Genomic DNA, 22879 nt, shown 5'->3' on the forward strand with positions numbered 1-22879 from the left:
AAGGGCACAACCAAACAAGGAATGGAAACTTTGAGTGCTGGCGTCCAAGTCTCTGTTTTGTGATACTTTAACTCTCTTCTTGTAATTGTGAATGTTTAAAGTTTGCCAATGTGTTAGAGGTCCAGTTCTTAGAACACTTTACTCTAATATTCTGAAGCATTTGCATGATTTACAGGATTTGACCTCATTGTGTAACTACAGCCTGTAAACGATGGTTTATTAAGCTGCACTGAAAGCGGAAGAGCTTCTCATCCTGTTAGTTTTACCTCAAAGTGGCTGTTAGAAAAACATTCACACACTCATTCTGCAAAAATGACTTAGTATCTCAGCAATTTTGCCAAAATCAGCAGACATTGTGACTGTTATTTTGCATTACATTGTCCTGACTTTATGCCTTGATTAAAATTTGTTATATTCTTAGAAGTAGAGATATTTAAGATTTAATAAACCTCAGAGGAGACAAAAATAAAGCTTCTTCTATTGTGACACACTCTGAAGCTTCATCTGTAGTCTTTAAAAAATGCATTTATGGTATAAGATGGTCGAAATGCAAAACAAAGCTGCACTAAGACAGAAGAGCAAACTTTGGCCCCAAACGACGGATGGAGAATGATTACACCCAAAAGCAAAATTAAAAAGAAAATGCTACAATTAAAATAGAATATTTTCAAATGAAATCATTTTTATTACATTTTTTTCATTTAATGTTTCTCATTTTTTTTTAAAAAGACACTCAATTATAAAGTAGAACCTATTGCTGTTCTTTGTTGGAATCAACTATGAATCCAGCTGTACTTAGATACAATGTGGCATTAAGCTAAATAGTAGCATTTGCAAACAAGAAAAGTACTCAGAGAGTGCTGTACTCCACCAAGGCTGCTCACTTACATAATTTTCGATGGATGAAATCTTTAATAAGAAAAATTACCTTGCACTGAATACAGGTATGTGTTATGTATATGTACGTTATGTACAGATACAGAATCGTGTGATTTAAATATGTAGTGGGCGGTGGGAAATGATGGGACCTGAAAACACCCCCACAATTGAATCAGTTTTTTCTTGTATTATTTCCAAGGGATAAGTCCCGATAAGTCTGCAGTGATGGATTTGTAGTGATTGTCAAGTGAATGTCAGCAGGCAGCTGATGTAGTGTTTACTTGTTGTCATAGTTACAGTGACTCCATGCCGCTGTCTCGCAATACCGAAACCTTGAACAAATCCATGGATCCAGAGTATAAGCCGCATCACTGCCAAAATCTAATCACTTGGTCCTTGTGTCATTTCTGACCTTCACTGAAAATTTCATCCAAATCCGTTAGTCCGTTTTTGAGTAATGTTGCGAACAGACAGACAGACGGAATCACCACATAACTCTGCCAAGGAATGCAGTAGAGCTTGTTTTTGTTCAGAATTTAGTCTTTTTGTCCCAATGTTTTGACTTCTTGTCTCATAATTTAGACTTTTTATCTTGAAGTTTACACCTTATTTCTCATAATTTAAACTTTGTGCTGTGGAGCTCTGACTTTTTTTCTCAGAATTTCAACATTTGGTCTTACCATGAAGATCCTTTTAATCACGAACGATTATTACTACTATTATTTTCTTTTCCTTCTGAAAATGGGCCTTCGTATGACTGAAGCAGTACATGTGGCCAAAAAGGCCCAGTGAGTCCTCACAGTTTAAGGTTTCTGGCTCTTATGGCTTGTGAATGACTGAAAAGATTTCACTGAAGAACGTAGTTGTTGCATTTGCCATGTAATTATCATTACAAAAGCATTTTTTTTCCCTTTTATCTCTGTATACACAACCAGATGCCACACTCGCACACATGCCAGCTCATATATGCCTGTGCACAAACATGTCCTTGAAAATCAGTGTTTCTCAGCATGGTATTGATGCGTGTGAGAACATGTGTTTGCGTTGGCCTGTTCACAGATCCAATCACTCACTTGGCGGGCTGCAGGGACTGGGAGGAGTCCCTCTTTTCTCTCTGGGACAACAGATTCCTTCGGTTACAACTACAAAACATCTCCATCTTAACCAATCATTGGGTCTGATCTCATCCATGGATGGATTGTTTTCATGTCTGTGTTTTATTTTCTTTTAGAAATCCTTAGGGCTGAGTTTCTCGAAAATGTTTCTGCAGCATTTACCGAGTTAAATAAAAAAAAAAAAAAAAAAAAACATCTTCATTGATGGAATTTAAAGGTTGAAGATCAATGAGGTCAAAAGCAGAGAGGAAACCCAGTGTTACATGCTTTCTTACCCTCAGAATGCCTCATGTTACCTGATCTGCAAACAGTCTGGAAGTCAGGTACAGTGTCATCACACCTGAACCTTCTTCATGCTGTTTGAGGACAAACAGGTGACGACACATCTGGCCTATAAACACTCAGCCTTGTTTACCCTCCGCACAGATGGACGCTGAGGAATGCTTTACAATCTGCTGTGCGTCTGAGGCTTTTTCCAACAAATCACTCACACCAGTGATGTCTTAACCACGTGTCGGTCTGTCTGGATCAGTGAGTTCCAGACAGAAATAGTTGTACCTCAGGGGCACATTTGCTTTTTCAATGGGGTGCATGAAAAGATATGCTCAGCTAATACAAAAACAACCTTCTGTTGATTAATTGTCTTAATCTGCAGTGTCTTCGATCAATAATCAAACGGGAGAACCGCTCAAAGAGTGCAGTACTCTGACAAGGCTGCACAGTCGTAGGATTTCTGACAAATTCCGACGGATAAGTCCGCAGTGGCCGATTTGTAGTAGGATCGCAATCATGTGATCATCAGCAGGCAGCTGATGTAGTGTTCACTTGTTGTCATAGTTGCAGTGACACAGTGATACAGAAACCTTTAACAAATTCATGGATCCAGGCTATAAACCGCATCACTGCCAAAATCTAATCACTTGATCTTTTTTATCGTTTCAGATCTTCCCTGAAAATTTCATTTCAAGTGTTCGGCCGTTTTTGAGTAATGTTGCTGCCAGAAAGACGGACAGACAGACGGACAAACGTACACCGATAATCACATAATCCCACTGCATTCCTTGGCAAAGTAACAAAATGAGAACAAACATGAACATAGTGGACATTTGCCATATGCTGGCATATACTGTTCAGTCAACAGACACATTGTACTGGTCACAAAGTAAGCTCTGTTCCATACAGCACTAAGATATAAGGACTGTCATAATTCATCCCTCTGGCTGGAGGTCATTGAGCATCACAGAAGTTTGTCATGATGCCCATTGGTGGTAAAGCCCCGACAGTGCTTTCAGTTTGCTGATACAGAACTCTCTGTAATCCAAGCGACCTCTTCCTAGCATTGCTATAGTATTAAACAGTAAAGCTCCATTTGGTGTAATGACCAGGTACTACAGCTAGTCTACAATACATGTTTGGTCATGCATGTAGAGAATACAAGTTGTCACTGTGTTTTTGCGTGTGTGCTGCTACGGTACACCTTACCGTCTCAATTCTTTATTTCACACACTTCCTGATTTTGATAACTTTAATGTACTTGAAGTGTGTATTAAACACTACAAAAGTTTGGGGTCATTCAGACAATTTCATGCTTTCCATGAAAACACACTTTTATTCATGTACTAACATAATTGCACAAGGGTTTTCTAATCATCAGTTAGCCTTTCAACACCATTAGCTAACACAATGTAGCATTAGAACACAGGAGTGATGGTTGCTGGAAATGTTCCTCTGTACCCCTATGGAGATATTCTATTAAAAATCAGCCATTCCCAGCTACCACATTAACAATTTCTAGACTGTATGTCCGATTCATTTAATGCCATCTTCATTGGAAAAAACTGCTTGTCTTTCAAAAATAAGGGCATTTCAAAGGGACCCCAACCTTCGGACAGTAATGTATGCGAAAATGGTATCAGATTGGAGGTCGCCACTCAGTTCTACACGATTGCAATCAGATTGGGGGGCAAAAAAGAACTCTCCAAATACAAGATGTATCTAAGTCAATAAATAGGAATTTTTATCTTGCAATTACATATTTAAGTGGCAATAGGTCTGTAGAATTACTTTATGGAGTATACAAAACTGCCCTAAACAACCTCAACTATTTAATTGTATGATATCACCAATATTGTCTTTTATTTAAACAATAGAACATGACAGGTTTCACTGAGTCGGTGCTTGGAGCTCATCCAACAGGCCTAATGGGAATCACAGTTCACCTGCTAATGGAGCCAATGGAGCCTGAAACTTCATTCCCCTGCATCATTTCTGCTGCTGCAGAGTCCTCTCAGCCTCCTCCCTCCCTGCTTTAGCTGTATCTCCGTCTTCATCTCCCTCCATCCTCTCTATTCTCATTTCACACATCAGCTGCTCTCCTCGTGTCCTGCGGTGAAGGGCCTGACTCAAAGTTTTAAAAAGGACATTTCACATCTTTCCACACGTGCTCCACCTACTCGTGCTGCACCGCCTCCAGCAGCAGCAGCAGCACTCGTCCCGTTCCTGTAATGACTATTTTCAGGCAGGGAGGGGGGTAATAGGTGATGTGTGTGTAACTGGCACAGTGTGAGTGTGTGCTGCAGTTATTCTGCTGACTGCAGAAGCTCCACCTGGCAAAGGGGGCCGGCGCATCAGCAATTTGGGATAGAGTGAATGAAGATAAGCTCTGGAGAGGGGGGAAGAAGGGATCAATCCGAATGACTAACTGTCCACGAATACACACACGCACACACACAGTAAAGATAGGCAACCAGATTACGGAAGTCCAGAGCTGCCAATATTAAAACTAGAATCATTTGTTAGGACAATGTCCATATGGTATTTTTTTCTTCCAATATAAGACAATTTTCCCATTGAATGAAGTTCCCTATAATAATACATATAAATATAGTTGGATAGAACGACTATATATACACACACACCAACAAAATATACATTTTCACTGATTACCAGTGCTTGTAAAACAGTTTTAAAAAAACATATCCATTTAGTGTTTTTGTGGTGAAAATGTCTAATTATACAACATATCACTCATTTAACAAACAAATTATGTGAAATTACAGAAACAACACAGTTTTCTTCTGTATCTCATTTTAAAAATATATTTACAGGTTTTAAAGTTGTACTTAACTTTAAATTAAAAAAGAACATGTTTGGGAAATTGCACTAATTGTGCAAATGTATCTTAAGTGCATTTTAAACAGAATAAAATTTTTTGTGCTAGGTTTTATGATTATTCTTGCCTGGAAAATCCAGACTGACTTTATTTATGTATTAATATAAATACAAATAAAGGCAGTCTGGCATTGCGATAATACGAGACGATTTCAAAAAGGAGGGGCTAACGAATGCAGCTTGAACGAGAAAGAACCAATCAGCGTAACACGGATGTGACGCACAAACAAATCGACCTTGTAGTCCATGTAATCCAAACAACAATGGCATGCAGCTGAGAAAGCGTCGCGGTGAATGATTACTGCCGTTTTTGTCACAAAAATCTGCGAATACATGGGGTACTCTCAAGTACAACACTTATTTTTGAAAAGGCTACGCAATAAAAGACTCCTTCCGAACGATTAGCGGTGTTAGGAATAACTTTAAATCGGAGCCAAACCAATTCGGTGCGTATGTGTAAAAGTTGCTTAAATTTACTCACACGTTTGGAACGGGATTTTCCTAATGGCAAGAAGCCGAAAGTAACGAGCCATCCACTGCCTCCTCATCGTCGGAAACGTCAAGTGAAAAGAGGCAACGACTAACGCCATCCAAAACGCCAAGAGACCACAAAAAGTTTCGCTTTGGCCCCCCCTCCTCTCTCTCTCTCTCTCCCCTTGTTTTACGGCAGTGGCCCCCCTCCTCCTCCTCCGGCATCATCTTTATGGGTAATCCAGGCGCTGAAGATGACGCAGCATTAACTCCCGCCTCCTGTGCTATGATTGGTCGTACCAAACTGTACCGGGAGGGAAACGCGATTCAATTCGCACAATGCCAAACTGACTTTCCTGTATCTCCTAACATGGAGATAGGAGATTACATGGAGATTCAGTTTGGATTTTCCAAGCTATGATTATTCAGTTACAGATTTTAAATTTTGTTTTGCATTAGATATGCAAGTATCTCTGTACTTTTGTGGATATTTTTGTAAAAAATATTTTGAAAAAGACTGAAATAATAGATTTAGTGTGGCAATATCAGATATACACTGCTCAAAAAAATTAAAGGAACACTTTGAAAACAGATCATATTTCAATGCGGGGGAAAAACAAACTGGATATTTACATTGATATGGACTGGTTAATGTGTTAGGAATGAAAAGATGCCACATTGTTTGATGGAAATGAAAATTATCAACCCCCAGGAGGGCTAAATTCAAGACATTCCAAAATCAAAGTGAAAAACTGATGTGGCAGACTGGTCCATTTTCTGAAATTCGCTGGCAGCAACTCAAAACAGTACTCAGTAGTTTGCATGACCTTCATATGCTTGTATGCAGCCTGACAATATCGGGACAAGCTCTGAATGAGACGATGGATGGTGTCCTGGGGTATCTCCTCCCAGATCTGAACCAGGGCATCACTGAGCTCCTGGGCAGTCTGAGGAGCAACCTGGTGGTGTTGGATGGAACAAAACATAATGTTCCAAAGGTGTTCTATTGGATTCAGGTCAGGTGAGCATGGGGGCCAGTCAATGCTGTCAATTCCTTCATCCTCCAGGAAGTGTCTGCATCCTCTTGCCACATGAGACCAGGCATTGTCATGCACCACAAGGAACCCAGGACCACTGCACCAGTGTAGGGTTTGACAATGGATCCAAGGATTTCATCCTGATACCTAATGGCAGTCAGAGTGCCATTGTCTAGCCTGTAGAGGTCTGTGCGTCCCTCCATGGATATGCCTCCTCAGACCATCACTGACTCACCACCAAACCGGTCATGCTAAACCATGTTACAGGCAGCATAACATTCTCCATGGCTTCTCCAGACCTTTCCATGTCTGTGACATGTGCTCACGATAAGCCTGCTCTCATCTGTGAAAAGCACAGGGCACCATTGGCAGACCTGCCAATTCCTGTGTTCTATGGCAAATGCTAATCAAGCTCCATGGTGCTGGTCAGCGAGCACAGGGGCCACTAGAGGATGTCAGGCCCTCAGACCACTCTCATTACATCTCTTTCTGATTGTTTGGTCAGAGGCATTCACACCAGTGGCCTGCTAGAGGTCATTTTGTAGAGCTATTGCAGTGCTCATCCTGTTCCTCCTTGCATAAAGGAGCAGATACCTGTCCTGCTGATCGGTTGAGGACCTTCTGCAGCCCTGTCCAGCTCTCCTCGAGTAACTGCTTGTCTCCTGGAACCTCCTCCATGCTCTTGAGACTGTGCTGGGCAACACAGCAAACCTTCTGGTAATGGCACGTATTGATGTGCCATTGTGGAGGAGCTGGACTGCCTATTTATTTACAAGTTAAATTACTTTGTATGCTAAATATATTTGAAATGGTAAAAAAATATGTCAATATCTCAAACTGGAACTCTGGCTTGTAACAATATAATTCCAGACATCTTGAATTTAAACTTCAACTCTGGGCCAGCTTACTTTTTTCTTATTTTACTGTGGCACTGCAATGGTAACTACATAGAACAGCAATTTTACCGCCATGCTAGAGCAGTCTGAAACTGAAGTTCTCGTAATTTTAGACTAGTAGTCTCTGATGTACAAAGCTCTCATTCTCTACAACGTCCTAACTTGCTGTTTTACCATTTTCAAATGATCTTTTAATTCTGACTATAAAATTAAGCTAAAGATTTCCGACATCCATTTAAAGAAAACAACACAAAAGCAAAACATTGATGTCATTAAATGATTACAAATGCCACAAGAAAGTTGTGCTGTTTTCTTTTTGGAAGAAAGTTGTCTTTTTAGAACCATTAGTAATTATTTAAAAAAACAACAACATTGGCAGCACTGGGCTTCCATAAAACATTCTTAAAAGGGTGGGATGGTGAATGCCTCTGTTTGGGGTGAGCGTGTAGAGGATGGGCTGCAGTGTGTGTGTGTGTGCATGACTATCTTTGTGAGGACAATCTTGCAAGTGAGGACATTTACTCTGGGACAGACCTTTAGCAGGGTGCAGTTTAAGGGTTCAGTTAGACTCAGGATCAGATTAAGGTGAGGATACAAAGCCAGGTAAAGTCACTGAATGTCCTTACAGAGACAGACCCATGTGAGTGTGGATTAAACCGGTGGTGTGGGGGTGACACTGCACTGTGGCAGTCTGCCTCTGAAGTTGTGGACGGTGTCACCGGGACATGCTGCCTCCTCGCGCTGCTGGATGACAGAGCATTCCCTGCACTGTATGTATGGTATTCAGAGTGTGTGTTGTAGTTGCTCGTGGGAGGTCTAGTTTGTGAATCAAGAATGATGTTTCCTAGCAACTTTGCAGTGAGATTTTCACTTTGTGCCTGTCGATGTGTCCTGCACTCTTATTGTAATTACAGAGTGCTCGAGGAAGAGAAACAGCATTGCAGATAGAAACAGCTGCATGCCGACTGTGCATGAGCTTTTTCTAAATCCTGCACCTATGTGATGTAGCTACAGAAAAACTTAACGCTACTGTCCTGTAACCCCACCCTCTGCTTGTGTCTGCAGTGATCAGACCCCCTGTCCAGTGAGTGAAGATGATTCCTGTCCTGATCTGTGCGTTGGTCTCACTGAGTGTAGCAGAAACAGACTTGGACGTTCTGTATCCTGAGCTAGAGCACTCAAGAACCATCTATGTCACAGGTGAGTCTGCATGTTTCTTTGTGACAAATGTCAAACAGTTTTGCAGAGACCTTCTACAGCGTTCTTTCCTGTGTTTCGTTTGCAACACTTACCCTGCAGTGTCATTGGTTTCCTCAGTTTATCAGCACCGCTATGGCTCAGTGATAAGGCTGCTATGTGGAGGATTGTTAGCTTGCTCAGATAGGAGTTCTCATTAGACTTGCATCAGTGCTTACAGATTAAATCTTTGTGCATGTAGAGATGTCAACGTAAGAAAAACTGTTCTGTAGTTTTTGCATTCTTATTACAAATGGAATGAAGCAAAAACACAAGGTGTGGCTGCTAACTCTGAATTTTGCTCCATTTGACCTTACTTTCTACACAGTAGAGTTTTTTTTTTTTTTTTTTTTTACTGAAGGTAGTTACAGCAGACAGTTTTTTTTTTTTTTTTGCCAACGTTTTGAAATGAGACCTGTAGAATAAAGCATTAAAATGTCAGGATTTGAATCCCACAGAAAAGTTAATTTTCCAACAGAACATCAGTATGACCATTAAAGACCTTCATGGTCTTTAGAGAATGTATCCCACTGACTGTGGTTAAACATCAGGATTGTATTCAAGCAATGAAAATTCATTGGTCAAAAAAATACCAAAAAAAAAAACCAAACAGCTGGTTATTCCTTGATCAACTACAGTGGGTACGGAAAGTATTCAGACCTCTTGAAATTTTTCACTCTGTCATTGCAGCCCTTTGCCAAAATCAAAAAAGTTCATTTTATTTCTCAATGTACACTCAGCACCCCATCTTGACAAAAAAAAAAAAAAAAAAAAAACAAATGTAGAAATTTTTGAAAATTAAAAAATAAAAACTGAAATATCACATGGTCATAAGTATTCAGACCCTTTGCAGTGACATTCATATTTAACTCATATGCTGTCCATTTCTTCTGATCCTCCTCGAGATGGTTCTGCTTCTTTTTTGGAGTCCAGCTGTGTTTAATTAAACGGATTGGACTTGATTAGGAAAGGCACACACCTGTCTATATAAGACCTTACAGCTCACAGTGCATGTCAGAGCAAATGAGAATCATGAGGTCAAAGGAACTGCCCAAGGAGCTCAGAGACAGAATTGTGGCAAGGCACAGATCTGGCCAAGGTTACAAAAGAATTTCTGCAGCACTCAAGGTTCCTCAGAGCAGAGTGGCCTCCATAATCCTCAAATGGAAGAAGTTTGGGACGACCACAACTCTTCCTAGACCTGGCCGTCCAGCCAAACTGAGCAATCATGGGAGAAGAGCCTTGGTGAAGGTAGAGAAGAGCCTTGGGTTCTTCTTTAGGTAAAGAAGAACCCAAAGATCACTGTGGCTGAGCTCCAGAGATACAGTCGGGAGATGGGAGAAAGTTCCACAAAGTCAACTATCACTGTAACCCTCCACCAGTCGGGGCTTTATGGCAGAGTGGTCCGACGGAAGCCTATCCTCACTGAAAGCCCGCATAGAGTTTGCCAAAAAAACACTTGAAGGACTCCCAGATTATGAGAAATAAGATTCTCTGGTCTGATGAGACCAAGATTGAACTTTTTGGTGTTAATTCTTAGCAGTATGTGTGGCGAAAACCAGGCACTGCTCATCACTTGCCCAATACGATCCCTACAGTGAAACATGGTGGTGGGAGCATCACGTTGTGGGGGTGTTTTTCAGCTGCAGGGACAGGACGACTGGTTGCAATTGAAGGAAGGATGAATGCGGCCAAGTAGGTTGGGTTTTTGGCTTTGTAATCCAGTGACAACCGAAGCAAGAGTTCAACCTCATCGTCCATCCAGACTAACGTAGTAGCTTGCCCACTCATGTTTCCCGGCTTGGTCTCCGTTTACAACTTTTGCTGCAAGTGCGCATGCCCACTGTTTTTTTTTTTTTTTTCTGTTTGCGCGTGTTTCCGTCGTATCGTTACAGCGCCCCTAGAGGTCTGGCATGTGTTTTACAGCGTTTCCATGCGTATCGAGTGCATTCAAGTAGACACACACATTTTCTGAGACGCCTTCGTCTTTTGGGCGATCGTTTTTGAAACTGTTAACCGTTTTCTCTTCGTGTGGATGGGACCTTAGTCTTGTCAAGCTGTGCAGAGGTCCAGGTTTGCTAGATTTTATGCTAACAACCACACATTGCCTGTGTTTGAGAATACGGATGCAGATCGAGATTCTCGAGTATAATCAAGTCACTGTTTTGCAGAAAATGGCCCTCGACTCTCAGTGGTGGCAGAACAATCAAAGGTGGTGTCGAGGCGAGGGGGGAATGCTACGCTACCATGCAAGATCCAAAGGGACCAATCAATGGCACCCAATCGCAAGATGAGGATCAAATGGACCAAGCTGACATCAGACTACCTGAAAGAGGTCACCATTTATCTGATTCTAAAGATCAGTACCACATCAAAGTTGGGGAATGCCCTACTGCTTTTCTTTGGAATTAAATATGAACTTGATTGACCTGTCAAACAGTGAAGGTGGACATAGTGACTCATGTATAGTTGGTAAACAGAAACACTGCAATACACTGGTAAATATAAAATGAAAAGTACTGCAAAAAAAAGTCAGATGTCCTTTTTTGTCCACAACCCAAAGATATTCAGGTTAATATCAAAGGAGAAAAGAGCTCTAAATGAAAGACCGATAAAATAGATGCAAATTGTACACCTGCAGTGTAACGATGCAGGTTTCAGATGTGTTTTAGAGACAAACAGAGAAATGTACAACTGTAAATAATGTTTATGGTGACTGCTAATTAATCTATAATTGCTTATTAGCAATAGCTTGGTCTTTAAAATATCACCAAGAATAACTAGTATTTTCTTTTATTAATTATTAATCTTTGTCTGCATTATTTTCATGTAACACTGAATTAGCTCAGAGTAGCTGAATGTCGTGTGCTGGCGACCCCCCAAGTCACAAAAGAAGTCTAATTGTATAGAAGTCAATGAGAAAAAGACCTTCCATAAGCATTAGCCATTTCTACAATCTTTAAATGCATGCAAGTAGTGTGAAAAGTACCTCTTCTCATCTTGCTCCAGGTGGATGTGTTTGTTGCCATGGATTATCACAAAAGGAGTTACGGCAGTTTCCACGGACGTGTCCATCTACAAGGATCCTCTCCTATGGACGCTTCATTGGTCATCACGGAAATCACCTTGGAGGATTATGGGAGATATAAATGTGAAGTAATCGATGGCCTGGAAGATGGAACAGTGGTGGTGTCTCTTGACCTTGAAGGTAACAATATTAGGGTTTAATAACTCAACTATCTGAACCAATAGCAGGTTCTAGCAATTTTCTGCTTCTGTCCCATCTTTCCTCGCTGTGGGTTCATTTTTCACTGCAACGTGAAGTCCTGCACCTCTGAGGAAACAGACTGACCATGACTAGAAGTAGAGACCTCAGTACTGTCTTCTGTGCAATACAGTTAGAATGAGAGTCATTCTGAAAAGCTAGGGTTTTTTTGTTGATTTAGTTTTTAAGAAAAAGAAATTAATTTATTCAACTAGGGCATTTCACCATGTTGAAGGCATCTTCCAACAACTTGCTCCTCTGTATACCATTTCTGAGCCATGCTGCATTTATTTTATTGATCCAGTAGGTTTAATTTTCCTCTCAGTCTCTCTTGTCATCTCCTCTCTCTGCTCTGTGGAAACACTGCCTGCAGTTCATCAGAAATCTCTCTGAATGTTGGGGTGGGGGGGGGGTGGGGTGGGGGGGGGGGGGATATTAGGAAGAACTTTATTTTAACTAACAACAGCTAAGACAATACAAAGGGAACCTGAGTTGAGGGGAAAACCAAATCTAGCTAAATACAGCATATGCAAAACCAAACAACTATCAAATCCAACATTCAAACCAAACACTAACAAACAGAGTACTCACAAACCAAGGGAGAAACTGGACGGAAGGGACAGGGAAGCAAGCTCAGTGAATCCAGGGGGAGAGGAACAGAGTTGACAGCACTGTGAGGAAAAACAGGATCCAAAAAGGGGAGCAGGCTCTGAAGGGGTGTGATTGTTTGGAGGCATGTGGGTCACTGTGGAGATGAATCCCTATGATCCGGCAAGGCATAACTGAAGGAACAGGGCTTAAATAGTGAGGAGGTGAGCTTGTGGGCAGGTGAGCTGATTACTGCAATGTGTGACACCTGCAGCAATCAGCTGAGTGCAGACAGGTGAGCAGAGAGAGCAAGACACAGGGACGAGAGAGACAGGAAGGAGATAGATGACAGACAGAGGGAGCCAAATGGAGACAGATCAAAACAGAATAGACAGACACAGAAAGAGGGGGAGGAAAAATGAAAGACAGAAACAGGAGCTGGAGAAGGGGATCATAACACTGAACTTTTGTCACAGAACTGTCAGACAGTTGATTTACTAATAGCTTCAGAACTGCACCAGAATTAGTTTTTGTTTTCTTTCCATAATCTGGTATAGAAAAAAAGTTTATTTGACTTTATTTACATAAGACAAGACTTTATTTAAATAAGACAAATATTATTTTAAAGAAATAACTCAATTTGAAGGTTAGATTTGTCTGCGTTTTCACTTGAATTGCACTTCAGATGAGTAGTTTGTGACCTGTTGGATAGCTGTAAATCAAACTTTTTTTGTAATTGCCATCTTCTGGCTGTTACAAATAGTATAATTTAGCAATCTTTTAAAGACAGCATGTTTTTTCAAGCCCAAATGGGAAAGAATGAGGATGTGGTGCAAAAATAAAGCATGTATAAAATGTGTTTGTACAGTAAGAGGCTGCAGATGATCTAAATTTAGCTCCGGGAGCAGAGACTGCTTGGGGGAATGTCAGAGGCAAGTGTAAGCATAGTGTGCATCAGTGTCAGGGCAGCGTCATTATGTTTGAGGATAGCCAGAGAAACCAGCTATTACAGCCTGGGGCAAAAAAACGCTGGCAGCGCTGACAAGCAAACAGCTGTGCTTACACAGTGAGACACACTCTCAGGCATTAGGTTAAGTAACGCGATCGAATACAAAACTCAGAGGATGGATGCAAGCTTGATCTGCTAATTGTGGTTTCTGTCTTCTCCATGCAGGTGTTGTCTTCCCCTATTTCCCCCGCCTCGGTCGCTACAACCTCAACTTCTACGATGCTGAGCGGGCATGCCGTGATCAGGATGCCATTGTGGCGTCCTTTGATCAGCTGTACGACTCATGGCGAAGCGGGATGGACTGGTGCAACGCTGGCTGGCTGAGCGACGGCTCAGTGCAGTATCCCATCATCACCCCCAGAGAACCATGTGGGGGCAAGAACACTGTGCCGGGCATTCGGAATTATGGACTGAGAGACAAGGACAAGAACCACTATGATGTGTTCTGCTTCACTTCCCACTATAAAGGTGAAAGACACGATTATGCCTTTATTTAACCAGATTATTTCTGGTGGGTCGGACGTCTTTCAGTGTGCAGAAAAAAAGACATGAGTTTGCCATGAGAATTTTTGGATGTTTGATATTTGACTTTTTAGGAGTATGCTATACAGTCGAAACATAAGTGTCACTGGATTTAACAAATTGTACTTTCTTTACACCTGGTATTAAACTGCCAGTTTGCAAAGTTGATCTGGATTCGATCTAAATATTCAAATTGGTTTTGTTAATTTTGTGTGTCCCAGGTAAAGGAATGCACTGTAGCTGTATAGGTGTTATTTCTTTGTCCTTTTCTTGAGCTGACATCACTGCTGGTACTTTTAGTTTTTATCACGATTGCTTGAACTGGCATGAAGTGACAGAGTTTAGTGGCCTGTCACCTTGAGAAACAGTTTTTTCTGGCATCAAAGTTGAAGCCCCAGCTGCATTTGCAGACTGTCTTCAGGGGTGTTAAACCTTATGCATGTTCCAACTATGAGAACCATCATTGTAGAACCTCTTTTAGGAATGTTTTGAGGCAAGAAGACAGTTCATACTCCAGGACAGGTACTTCTGAGCGGCCCTGAAAAACTGCTGTAGAGGTCTCAGTGCTTATTGGTTAAACTCAAAGACAAACACAAGGATATTTTTTCTCCTTGCTCGATGACCTGGTTTAGTAGCAGTTTTCGTCTATCTAACATCACCAGATATTACTAGATGTTAATAAATGGCATAGACTATCTGAAACATGTAACAATAATGGCTCTTTAGGCTTCTTGGGCTCAATATCTATCCATCCTCTCCTGCTTGGCTGATGATGTTACTCTGAAGTGCTGATTGTTTATATTTGGCGTCGTGAATGGCTTTGAGCTCAAACTTCAGAACTGGTTTATTGCTGCTTCAGGCTTTGCTACGCTCAACCCAGATACTCAATATCAAGCTCCTAAATATGACAAATGGGCACTGTCACGTTGCACAGGTGTTGTCATTTGCTTCCAGGGTATGAAAGGGGTGGAATCAAGGGGTTACTTTTCACTGCAGGAACTCTGGTGGTGTTAACATTTACAGGAATGGCCCTATAATCATCCCTTTCAGCCTTTCTGTTTCTACAGAGTCTGTCGTGTCAGATCCATAACATTTAATGTTTGTGCCATCTGATTCTGCGCATTGACTCCCTGTGCCAAGAGAACAATCAATGTCATGTGTAGGAATGATGACCATGTAGGAAGTGAAACACTGGAGGTTTGTTGCGGTAACCTATATGGTAAATTTTTCATATGCGTGCACAGGGAGAACATGCAAACTCAACACAGAAAGATCCCGGGAAGGTCAGGATGCAAACTGGGGATCTTGTAGTTGTGAGACGATAGTGCTAACCACCGAGTCACTGTGCAGCTCTATGTACAATTTACTTCCCCAAAAACAGCCCCAAAAGAGGTTCTATGGGGGCAGTTTTGAGGTTTTAAATGAGCACAAAGTTTCGGGCCTCCCTACAATTGCCTGCAAGTTTAGTGGAAACCTGTCATTTAGCTTCAGTTCTGTGGTGCGGTCGTGTTTAGATGATGCAGTCTTAACATACAGTCTGTTATCCAGCTGAGGTAGTTTCTCTCGTTGGGTATATTCGGATATGATTGTCAATGTTTCTGGACTCACTTGCAGAGACAGGCTGAAGAATTCGGACATCCAAAGGGAATACAGCGTAGAATCACTGCCCCTGGTTGAGGCATCAGTTTGGGAACCTTCCATTGCTTGCTCTTCGGGCATATTCTACTGATATGAGAACCAGGAGTGGATCCAGTACAAACTGGGGAAATTCTATACGTATCTCATCTAGATTGGGAAGACCTTGCGACAAGGACATCTATACTAACTTTCTTAGCTTGCTAGTACCGCAACTAGACTCCAGATAAGTAACAGAAAATGGACGCATGGATGTTTGGCTACTTTACATCTTATGCTCATCTGGCTGTCTTTTGTCCTCACAGGTCGGTTCTACTACCTGATCCACCCATCGAAGTTGACCTACGATGAGGCGGTCATGGCGTGCCAAAAGGATGGCGCTCAGATTGCCAAGGTTGGTCAGATGTACGCCGCCTGGAAGCTGCTGGGCTACGATCGTTGTGATGCTGGCTGGTTGGCAGACGGCAGTGTCCGTTATCCCATCTCCCGCCCCCGACGACGCTGTAGTCCCACAGAAGCGGCCGTCAGGTTCAGTGGCTTCCCTGACAAGAAGCACAAGCTGTACGGAGTATACTGCTTCAAGGGCCACAACTGAGCTACAAACACACAACCTGCAAACACATAAATACACAAGCATGCACAAACACTCAGTGAAGGGAATCTGGAGGTATGAACACACACTTTCAAACTGTGATGCTTTATTTCATGGAAACCTTAAGACATAAAAGTCAGACAGATTCATGTTGTTGCTTTGTAATCTGGGACCTGATACTCTACGGGGGATAGTTTACACATATTTAAGGTTCATATTATTTAATCAAAGCCTTTGAGAAGGGTGGGTGGGTTATTGTGGGGGGGTGGGGGTTGGAGGATATCACAGCTACAGTCATACTGTCATTCAAGAATGGACAAGGCATTTCTGAACTGAGAACAGTTCAACAGCAAAATGTCTCATGTTGGACTGACACTTTGGGCACTTATCTTGTTTTTGTTCAAGACCTGGAACAACAACGCCATGAAAGACACCTGCAAACAAGACGAAAAGAGAGTTAGGAATACAAGCAGAGCACAACTTAAGTGATCTTTGCTGTCCATTCTTAACAAGGTGCTATGACTGGTACTTTGTACTTCATCTGACCGTCCAGTATTTTATGTTTTTATACAAATGTGTTGGACCAAACATCAGTGTCATCACCAACATGAATAAGAAATAGGAACATCCAACTGTTAGCTTGTTTAGGTTTTCTAAATATGTAGAATGTGATAATCTAGAAATGTATTTCTGTTTATGACTATTTTTTGATATACAGTAGAAATATTTTCATTATTATTTCTGTCTTTCTGGCCAAACTATCCAAGTCTCATTGGTTTACATGAAACATAGAGTAACAGTGGAAACAAAAAACTCCACAATCTTTAAAAGCAAACAAAAAAAATTGCACTGAATCTATAGAAGATGACGCCTAGAGGAGAGAAGACAAGGCAAACAGTAGTTCGCCCTTTGCAGCAATACAAAATGCTTGGCATGAATAAATACAGTGCTGAGCTAGAGTATTTTTTCAGTAATGAACAGCGAAGTAGACTTTTGTGGCTGTATCTCTGTTTGGCTTGAACTTCAGAGCATGTCTTAGCTTCGACAAGCACACAGCAAAACAGCTCCCAGAGTAGATCTACTCCTGTTGCCTATCTAGCGCCTTGATAAACTGCTATTTTTGATACAAACACTGTAGTTTCTTAAAGTGAATGAGCAGAGCCAGGCCCAGGCCCAGGCCCAGGCCGACTGGTGATCTCATCCCTCTGTACGCAACTCCACTGATTAGCCACATATCACTCAGCTATGAGTGTTTACCTGTTATTCAGGGTTGTATCTTCAAAACTGTTGTTGTGATCACATAGATGCCGCCACCCAGAATTAGTAAATGTTTGTTGTAACCAACATAAATCCAAACTATTTTCTCTTTCTTCCATTCCTCTCCGCTAGTGGTGCTAGCTGTGGCTGGCCTGGGCACTAGCCAACAGCACAAATTTTGGATTGAAATGTGGGGTTTAGCAAACAGTTTTAGTTGTCTTTAAATTCGTGAAGTTGTGATTACAATATGGGAAGTTGTGCACATAAAATGCATGCTGTATAAGTGGTAGCATTGACTGAAAGCCGTGAAAATGTGACTGCTGACCAATAGCCCGTCTAGCCCCCAAGGCTAACCATTTAGCTAATGAATGGGTAACAAATTGTAGGAAATCTAAAGCATAAAAATAGAAGATGAGGCCATAAAGGATATCAACATTTAGGCTTATCATTCACTGTTATTAGTGTTATAGCTGTTCGTAGTATCCATTAATGCTATCCAAAATAAATGAAAAGGAGCCAAATACACAGCTGAACACTCAAAAAAATAAAAATAAAGCTGCAAGTGAAATTTCATTACATCTTTATTCACATTTCTTCCTGTTATATTAAAAGCAATTCTCTTCAAAAGGAAAGTTTGACATAAGGTTAAAAAATTCCAGGTGCCTTTTCTGATTAGTCTCCAAGACTTGCAAAGTTGAAAAGTCTGCAACACTAGTTTAAAATTACTATAGCCTAGTTAATTGTGACGAAAAGTAAAACACATTTTAATCAACAGATTAGTACCTAAACAGTATTAGCAGGACTTTGATTGTTTTGGGCAGATAGTAATGCAATAAAAATGCAACCTGCTCCTGAATACCAGGTAGAAAATAAGGTATTGAGGTTAACTAAGGAAACAATTTGTGACCAAATTCTGGAGTTACGTACAGAGAGCTGAAGTCACTGATGGGACCAAGCCAGGCCCTAAGTGAGCACGGTTTTCCTGGCAGCAACTAGTTCCCTGATTGCTATCTAAGCTCTGCTAGACTCAGCTGTGAACCGGCCGACCTGCCTCTGAGCTCACCGATCAGACCCAGCGGGCCTGCAGCCAACCTGCACCAGCCTGTGGAATGAGACAGAAATACAATACATAATCAAAATACCAGTAATTCCTGCATGGAGGGCTTCTTCCATGTACAGATATCACGGTAAATGGTGCTCATTGATCACATATAAGGCCACTGTACACGGTCCCAGCTGGACCAGGCTCGGGCTTAGGTCATCAACATGGGCCTGGTTAGAGTCCTGCTTTACTTATCACTAAAGAACTGCTGGACAGACTCATAAAAATATCCTCCTGTAATGATAATGAACTTTACAGAGCAACTGTGAGGTAAACTCCTTTTGAAAAGTCCAGTCTAGTGCTGCAAAATTACATTTGTTCCTTCTGTATTATTGGTTATTATAAACAATCTGCAAACATTGTTGGAATGTTGAAGAATTATGTTGACATTGTGGGGAGTGCAAGTACCAATGCCAATCTCATTTCTGTTCATTAAATTTGAAGAAACAGCCACAAGCTTGGTAGCTTAGCTTAGGAAAAAAGATTGGAAACTCTGTGGAGCAGCTGGCTTGGTTCTGGTGTATTTAGCACAGTCCACCAATTGCTTCATCCTGTTCGTAGTCATTATTCAATGTGAAGTGGAGCTAATTGTACCCTGGCTATTCAGGACTTCAAATTTAACATAGTAAGGCTAGTGGATTCTATTTGCTATTAGCCTGTATCTACACTAGCAAGCAAGTCATCTACATTTATTACTAGCAATTATCTGTGCTAAGAGAAGTTAAATGTCCTCTCATTGTCCAGTACTTTAGATTGAGCATAGCCAAATGCTAAGCTGTTTCCCTCTGTTAGCCTTTAATTATGCTAAGTGAAGCTAGTTGTCCCCAGGCTGTCCTGTCCTCTATATTTAGTGAACATATATGAAAGTGGTATCAGTCTTGCCCGGTCACTCTTGGCAAGAAAAGTGTATTTTCAAAAATGTCAATTATTTCTTTAACGCTTTAAAAATAACAAAAATCTGTTGGCTTTTATTTTTTGTATTGTCTGTCTAATGTAAATCTGAAACCTTGTTAATTACTGCAGCATACAAGGAGGCCTTAGGGACCCAAAGATAAAAAAAAGGACAATAAAACGTTACATAAGCCATGTCTCTGCCTCCGTCTTTTTACACAGGCGTCATTGAGCTTGCCTGTTATCGGAAATACATCACGACGACTTATGAGCAGTCACACTGCAGCTGCAAAAGAAATTATAAGTCAGCAGAAGCTCACGCAGGCCGGAGCCCGGCTGTAATTGACTTTCAGATTGCTGTTTGCAGAGGTAATGCAGTAATGTGCCCGACGTGTTTCCACAGGGAGGGGAGCTGCTTACACCGAAATGTTTTCCCAGCAGACACAGCGAGGCCATTCATGGTGCGGCTTTCAGTTGATTCGTTAACTGAAAACACAGCTTGTTGCCAAAGTAAAGGACTGTTTTAGGAACTTAGTGACGGCATGTTGGTGACGTGTTGCTTTTTCATGTCAATTCTCGTGTTGGTTTCTAGGAGGCTGTTTGAGCATGAACAGGTAGTCTAGTACAGCTGTCAGGCCACAATTTATCAGTGTATTTACCTAGCCTGCCTGAAACTGAGCTTATATAATACTTTGTACACTGTTACATAGGTGACAACTGACATGAAAGCATGCAGGTCATAGTTAAAGCCACTTTTCAAGACACAGCATCTTTTAACTCAAGCTGTTGTTTTGAGTTCAGGAGGCACCATATGCTGAGTTTACTACAGAGCTTTTCTTGCCTCGACTGTAACTCAACTAAGTAACATTAATAATATAGCTTTTCTGCAGCCTAAGACTTGTAAAATTCGAATGAACTTCTGCATCCAGAGATTGCACATACACCATCCTCGCTTGGTCCAAACATTCACTAAAGCATCAAATGTGGATCTTTCCTCCTACAAATGCACTAAGTTATCCTGTTGGCCTGTGTGAGGGATTGTCCATCTTCCCTCACTGATCAGGTGTAAGCTCCCCACTTACCCCCATTATTTTGTATATTTATGTATATATTTAGGGTTTGGTATTTCACTACTGCACACATAAGTTCCATACTGATTATTATTACATTACTTATTTCCCCCATTATTCTTGTGCAACAGCTGAAGATTGGATCCTTATTTAGTTAGTTGCACATAGAAGTTTATTGGTTGATTTCCACCTTCTCATGAGTTTCTCCTTTCTTTGAGGTGATTGGCTGGGGTACTCCATGGAGGCGCACCCATGTGAGTGCAGTCCAGGTGCTGTTCATCTCCCCTGATTGGACTGAGCCAAGTGGCCTCATGGGAGGGGAGGTTGGGCTGGGAAAAATGTATTGTAGTTGGTAAATAAAGTAACTTAAAGGGGTAGTTTAAAGTGTAAATATGAATTTGTAAATTGTAATGTGTTTTGCTAACAATAAATAGGCCTATTTTGTACATAAATTGTAAGATATTGTAAATAATTCTGCTGCACCGCTCCTTGGATTCTACCTACCGATTGGGCGTAGTGGTTTAAGCCCACCTATATATTGGGTGTGAGGGGATTTTGAGGGTGTGCCTGTTCTGTGTGCTGGAGGAAATGTTGTCGGACTGCTCTGTGATGTGCTGGTGAATAAATATGAAGATCTGCATCCTCTACAAGTTTCACCTTATTCTTTCCACCATCTCAGCCGCAATAGCCATCCTGGGCAAGTAAGAGCCTCTTCTACAACCTGAATCTTACAGCCTGATAAAAAGAACAGTGAGCAGCTCTTCTAGGAAATTACTCAACCTTTTCAAAAACTAAACTTTATATTTACATGTTATCAAATAGCCCATAACCCTCTAAACTCCAAAAACCCACCAGTTGAGAGATTGAGAAAAATAAAACATACTGGAGCAAGAAAATAAATTCATGCAGAGGGAGTAGTTCTCAGTAAGGTGCATTAAATTACATGGAGAAATACCTGTCTAGAGTTGATGAGCTGAGTAGTGTGAAAAAGTTTGTAGAGGCTGTAAAAAAGTTAGATATTGATAGCATGTGGAACCCCTACCCTCCACTTTTTACTCTGCCAAGGAACACGACGGAGTTCTATGACCATCTGTGTTGGGTTGTCTGTCTGTGTCTCTGTTTGTTGTCAACATTACTCAGAAACGGACCAACGGATTTGGATGACATTTTCAGGAAAGATCAGAAATGACACAAGGACCAATTGATTAGATTCTTGTAGTGATGTGGCTTATACTCTGGATCCATGTATTTGTTGAAGATTTCTGCATCATTGTGAGATAGCAACGCGTTGTCACTGTAACTATGACTACAAGTGAACACTCAACCCGGTCTCACGAGGATTCGTGAAACTGTCACGTAAATTTTTGTTTCGGTTTCGTGCGCACCAACACGATTTCGTCATGTTTTTCGTGCTGCTCACAACGAAATGTTTTTCGTGTTGCTCACAACGAAACCCGCTGTGGTAATCACATCTGAAAGTGGTTTTTACCGGCAGATTCATGACAATCTAAGCTGTCCATCGGCGTATAGTGTTTGTGTAATCGCGTTTGCAGCCGTCGGACATTCTTAGAATCGCGTTTGCAGCCTTTGGACATTCTTTAAATTCCTATGCAAATTGGTAAGTGTACCACCGGGTTATGGTTAGGGTTATGGTTAGAGATGATGTAATGCAAAATATAGCGTTGGATTCGCAACGCTTTTACATTAAAAATATAGCATACCCATTTGTTTGAAATACGTTCTGAGTGGCACGAAAAGTCCACCGTTTAAAATACATCGGTGTGCATTTCGTTGTGAGCGGCACAAAAAACATGACGAAATCGTGTTGGTGCGCACAAAACCGAAACTAAAATTTACGTGACAGTTTCACGAATCCTCGTGAGATCGGGCTGGAACACTACATCAGCTGCCTGTTAACGATCACATGATTGTGGTCCTACTACAAATCGACCACTGCGGACCACAAATTTTTGAAAGAGTCGGATGACTGAGCAGCCTTGGTGGAGTACTGCGCTCTCTGAATGCTTATATTCTTTTAGTACTGCTATGCTTGTGTACACTTCAGCCTAGCCTGGCAACTTTAGAAAGCTGCACAAACATTTTCTTTATTTTATTTTTCTCATTTCATTCAAGAAGACTGAAA

At 41.2% G+C, this 22879-nt stretch overlaps 1 protein-coding gene across 2 annotated transcripts in view; it reads left to right on the forward strand.

Moving 5' to 3' along the window:
• Positions 1-19858, forward strand: part of LOC110957049 (hyaluronan and proteoglycan link protein 1-like) — a 36691-nt gene extending 16833 nt beyond the window's left edge. The window contains exons 1-6 of one of the 2 annotated variants that reach the window (XM_022202872.2): positions 8001-8339; positions 8635-8769; positions 10977-11140; positions 11815-12013; positions 13833-14135; positions 16130-19858. In XM_022202872.2, the coding sequence (XP_022058564.1) occupies positions 8664-8769; positions 10977-11140; positions 11815-12013; positions 13833-14135; positions 16130-16419 (1062 nt within the window). In that variant the 5' untranslated portion in view covers positions 8001-8339; positions 8635-8663 and the 3' untranslated portion in view covers positions 16420-19858. Of the gene's footprint in view, positions 1-8000; positions 8340-8634; positions 8770-10976; positions 11141-11814; positions 12014-13832; positions 14136-16129 lie in introns of those variants that run through there. The other variant, XM_022202871.2, reaches the window with a different exon arrangement.
• The last annotated feature ends 3021 nt before the right edge of the window (positions 19859-22879 follow it).

Source organism: Acanthochromis polyacanthus, chromosome 18 (genome assembly GCF_021347895.1).
Source record: "Acanthochromis polyacanthus isolate Apoly-LR-REF ecotype Palm Island chromosome 18, KAUST_Apoly_ChrSc, whole genome shotgun sequence".
NCBI classification, from domain to species: Eukaryota; Metazoa; Chordata; class Actinopteri; family Pomacentridae; genus Acanthochromis; species Acanthochromis polyacanthus.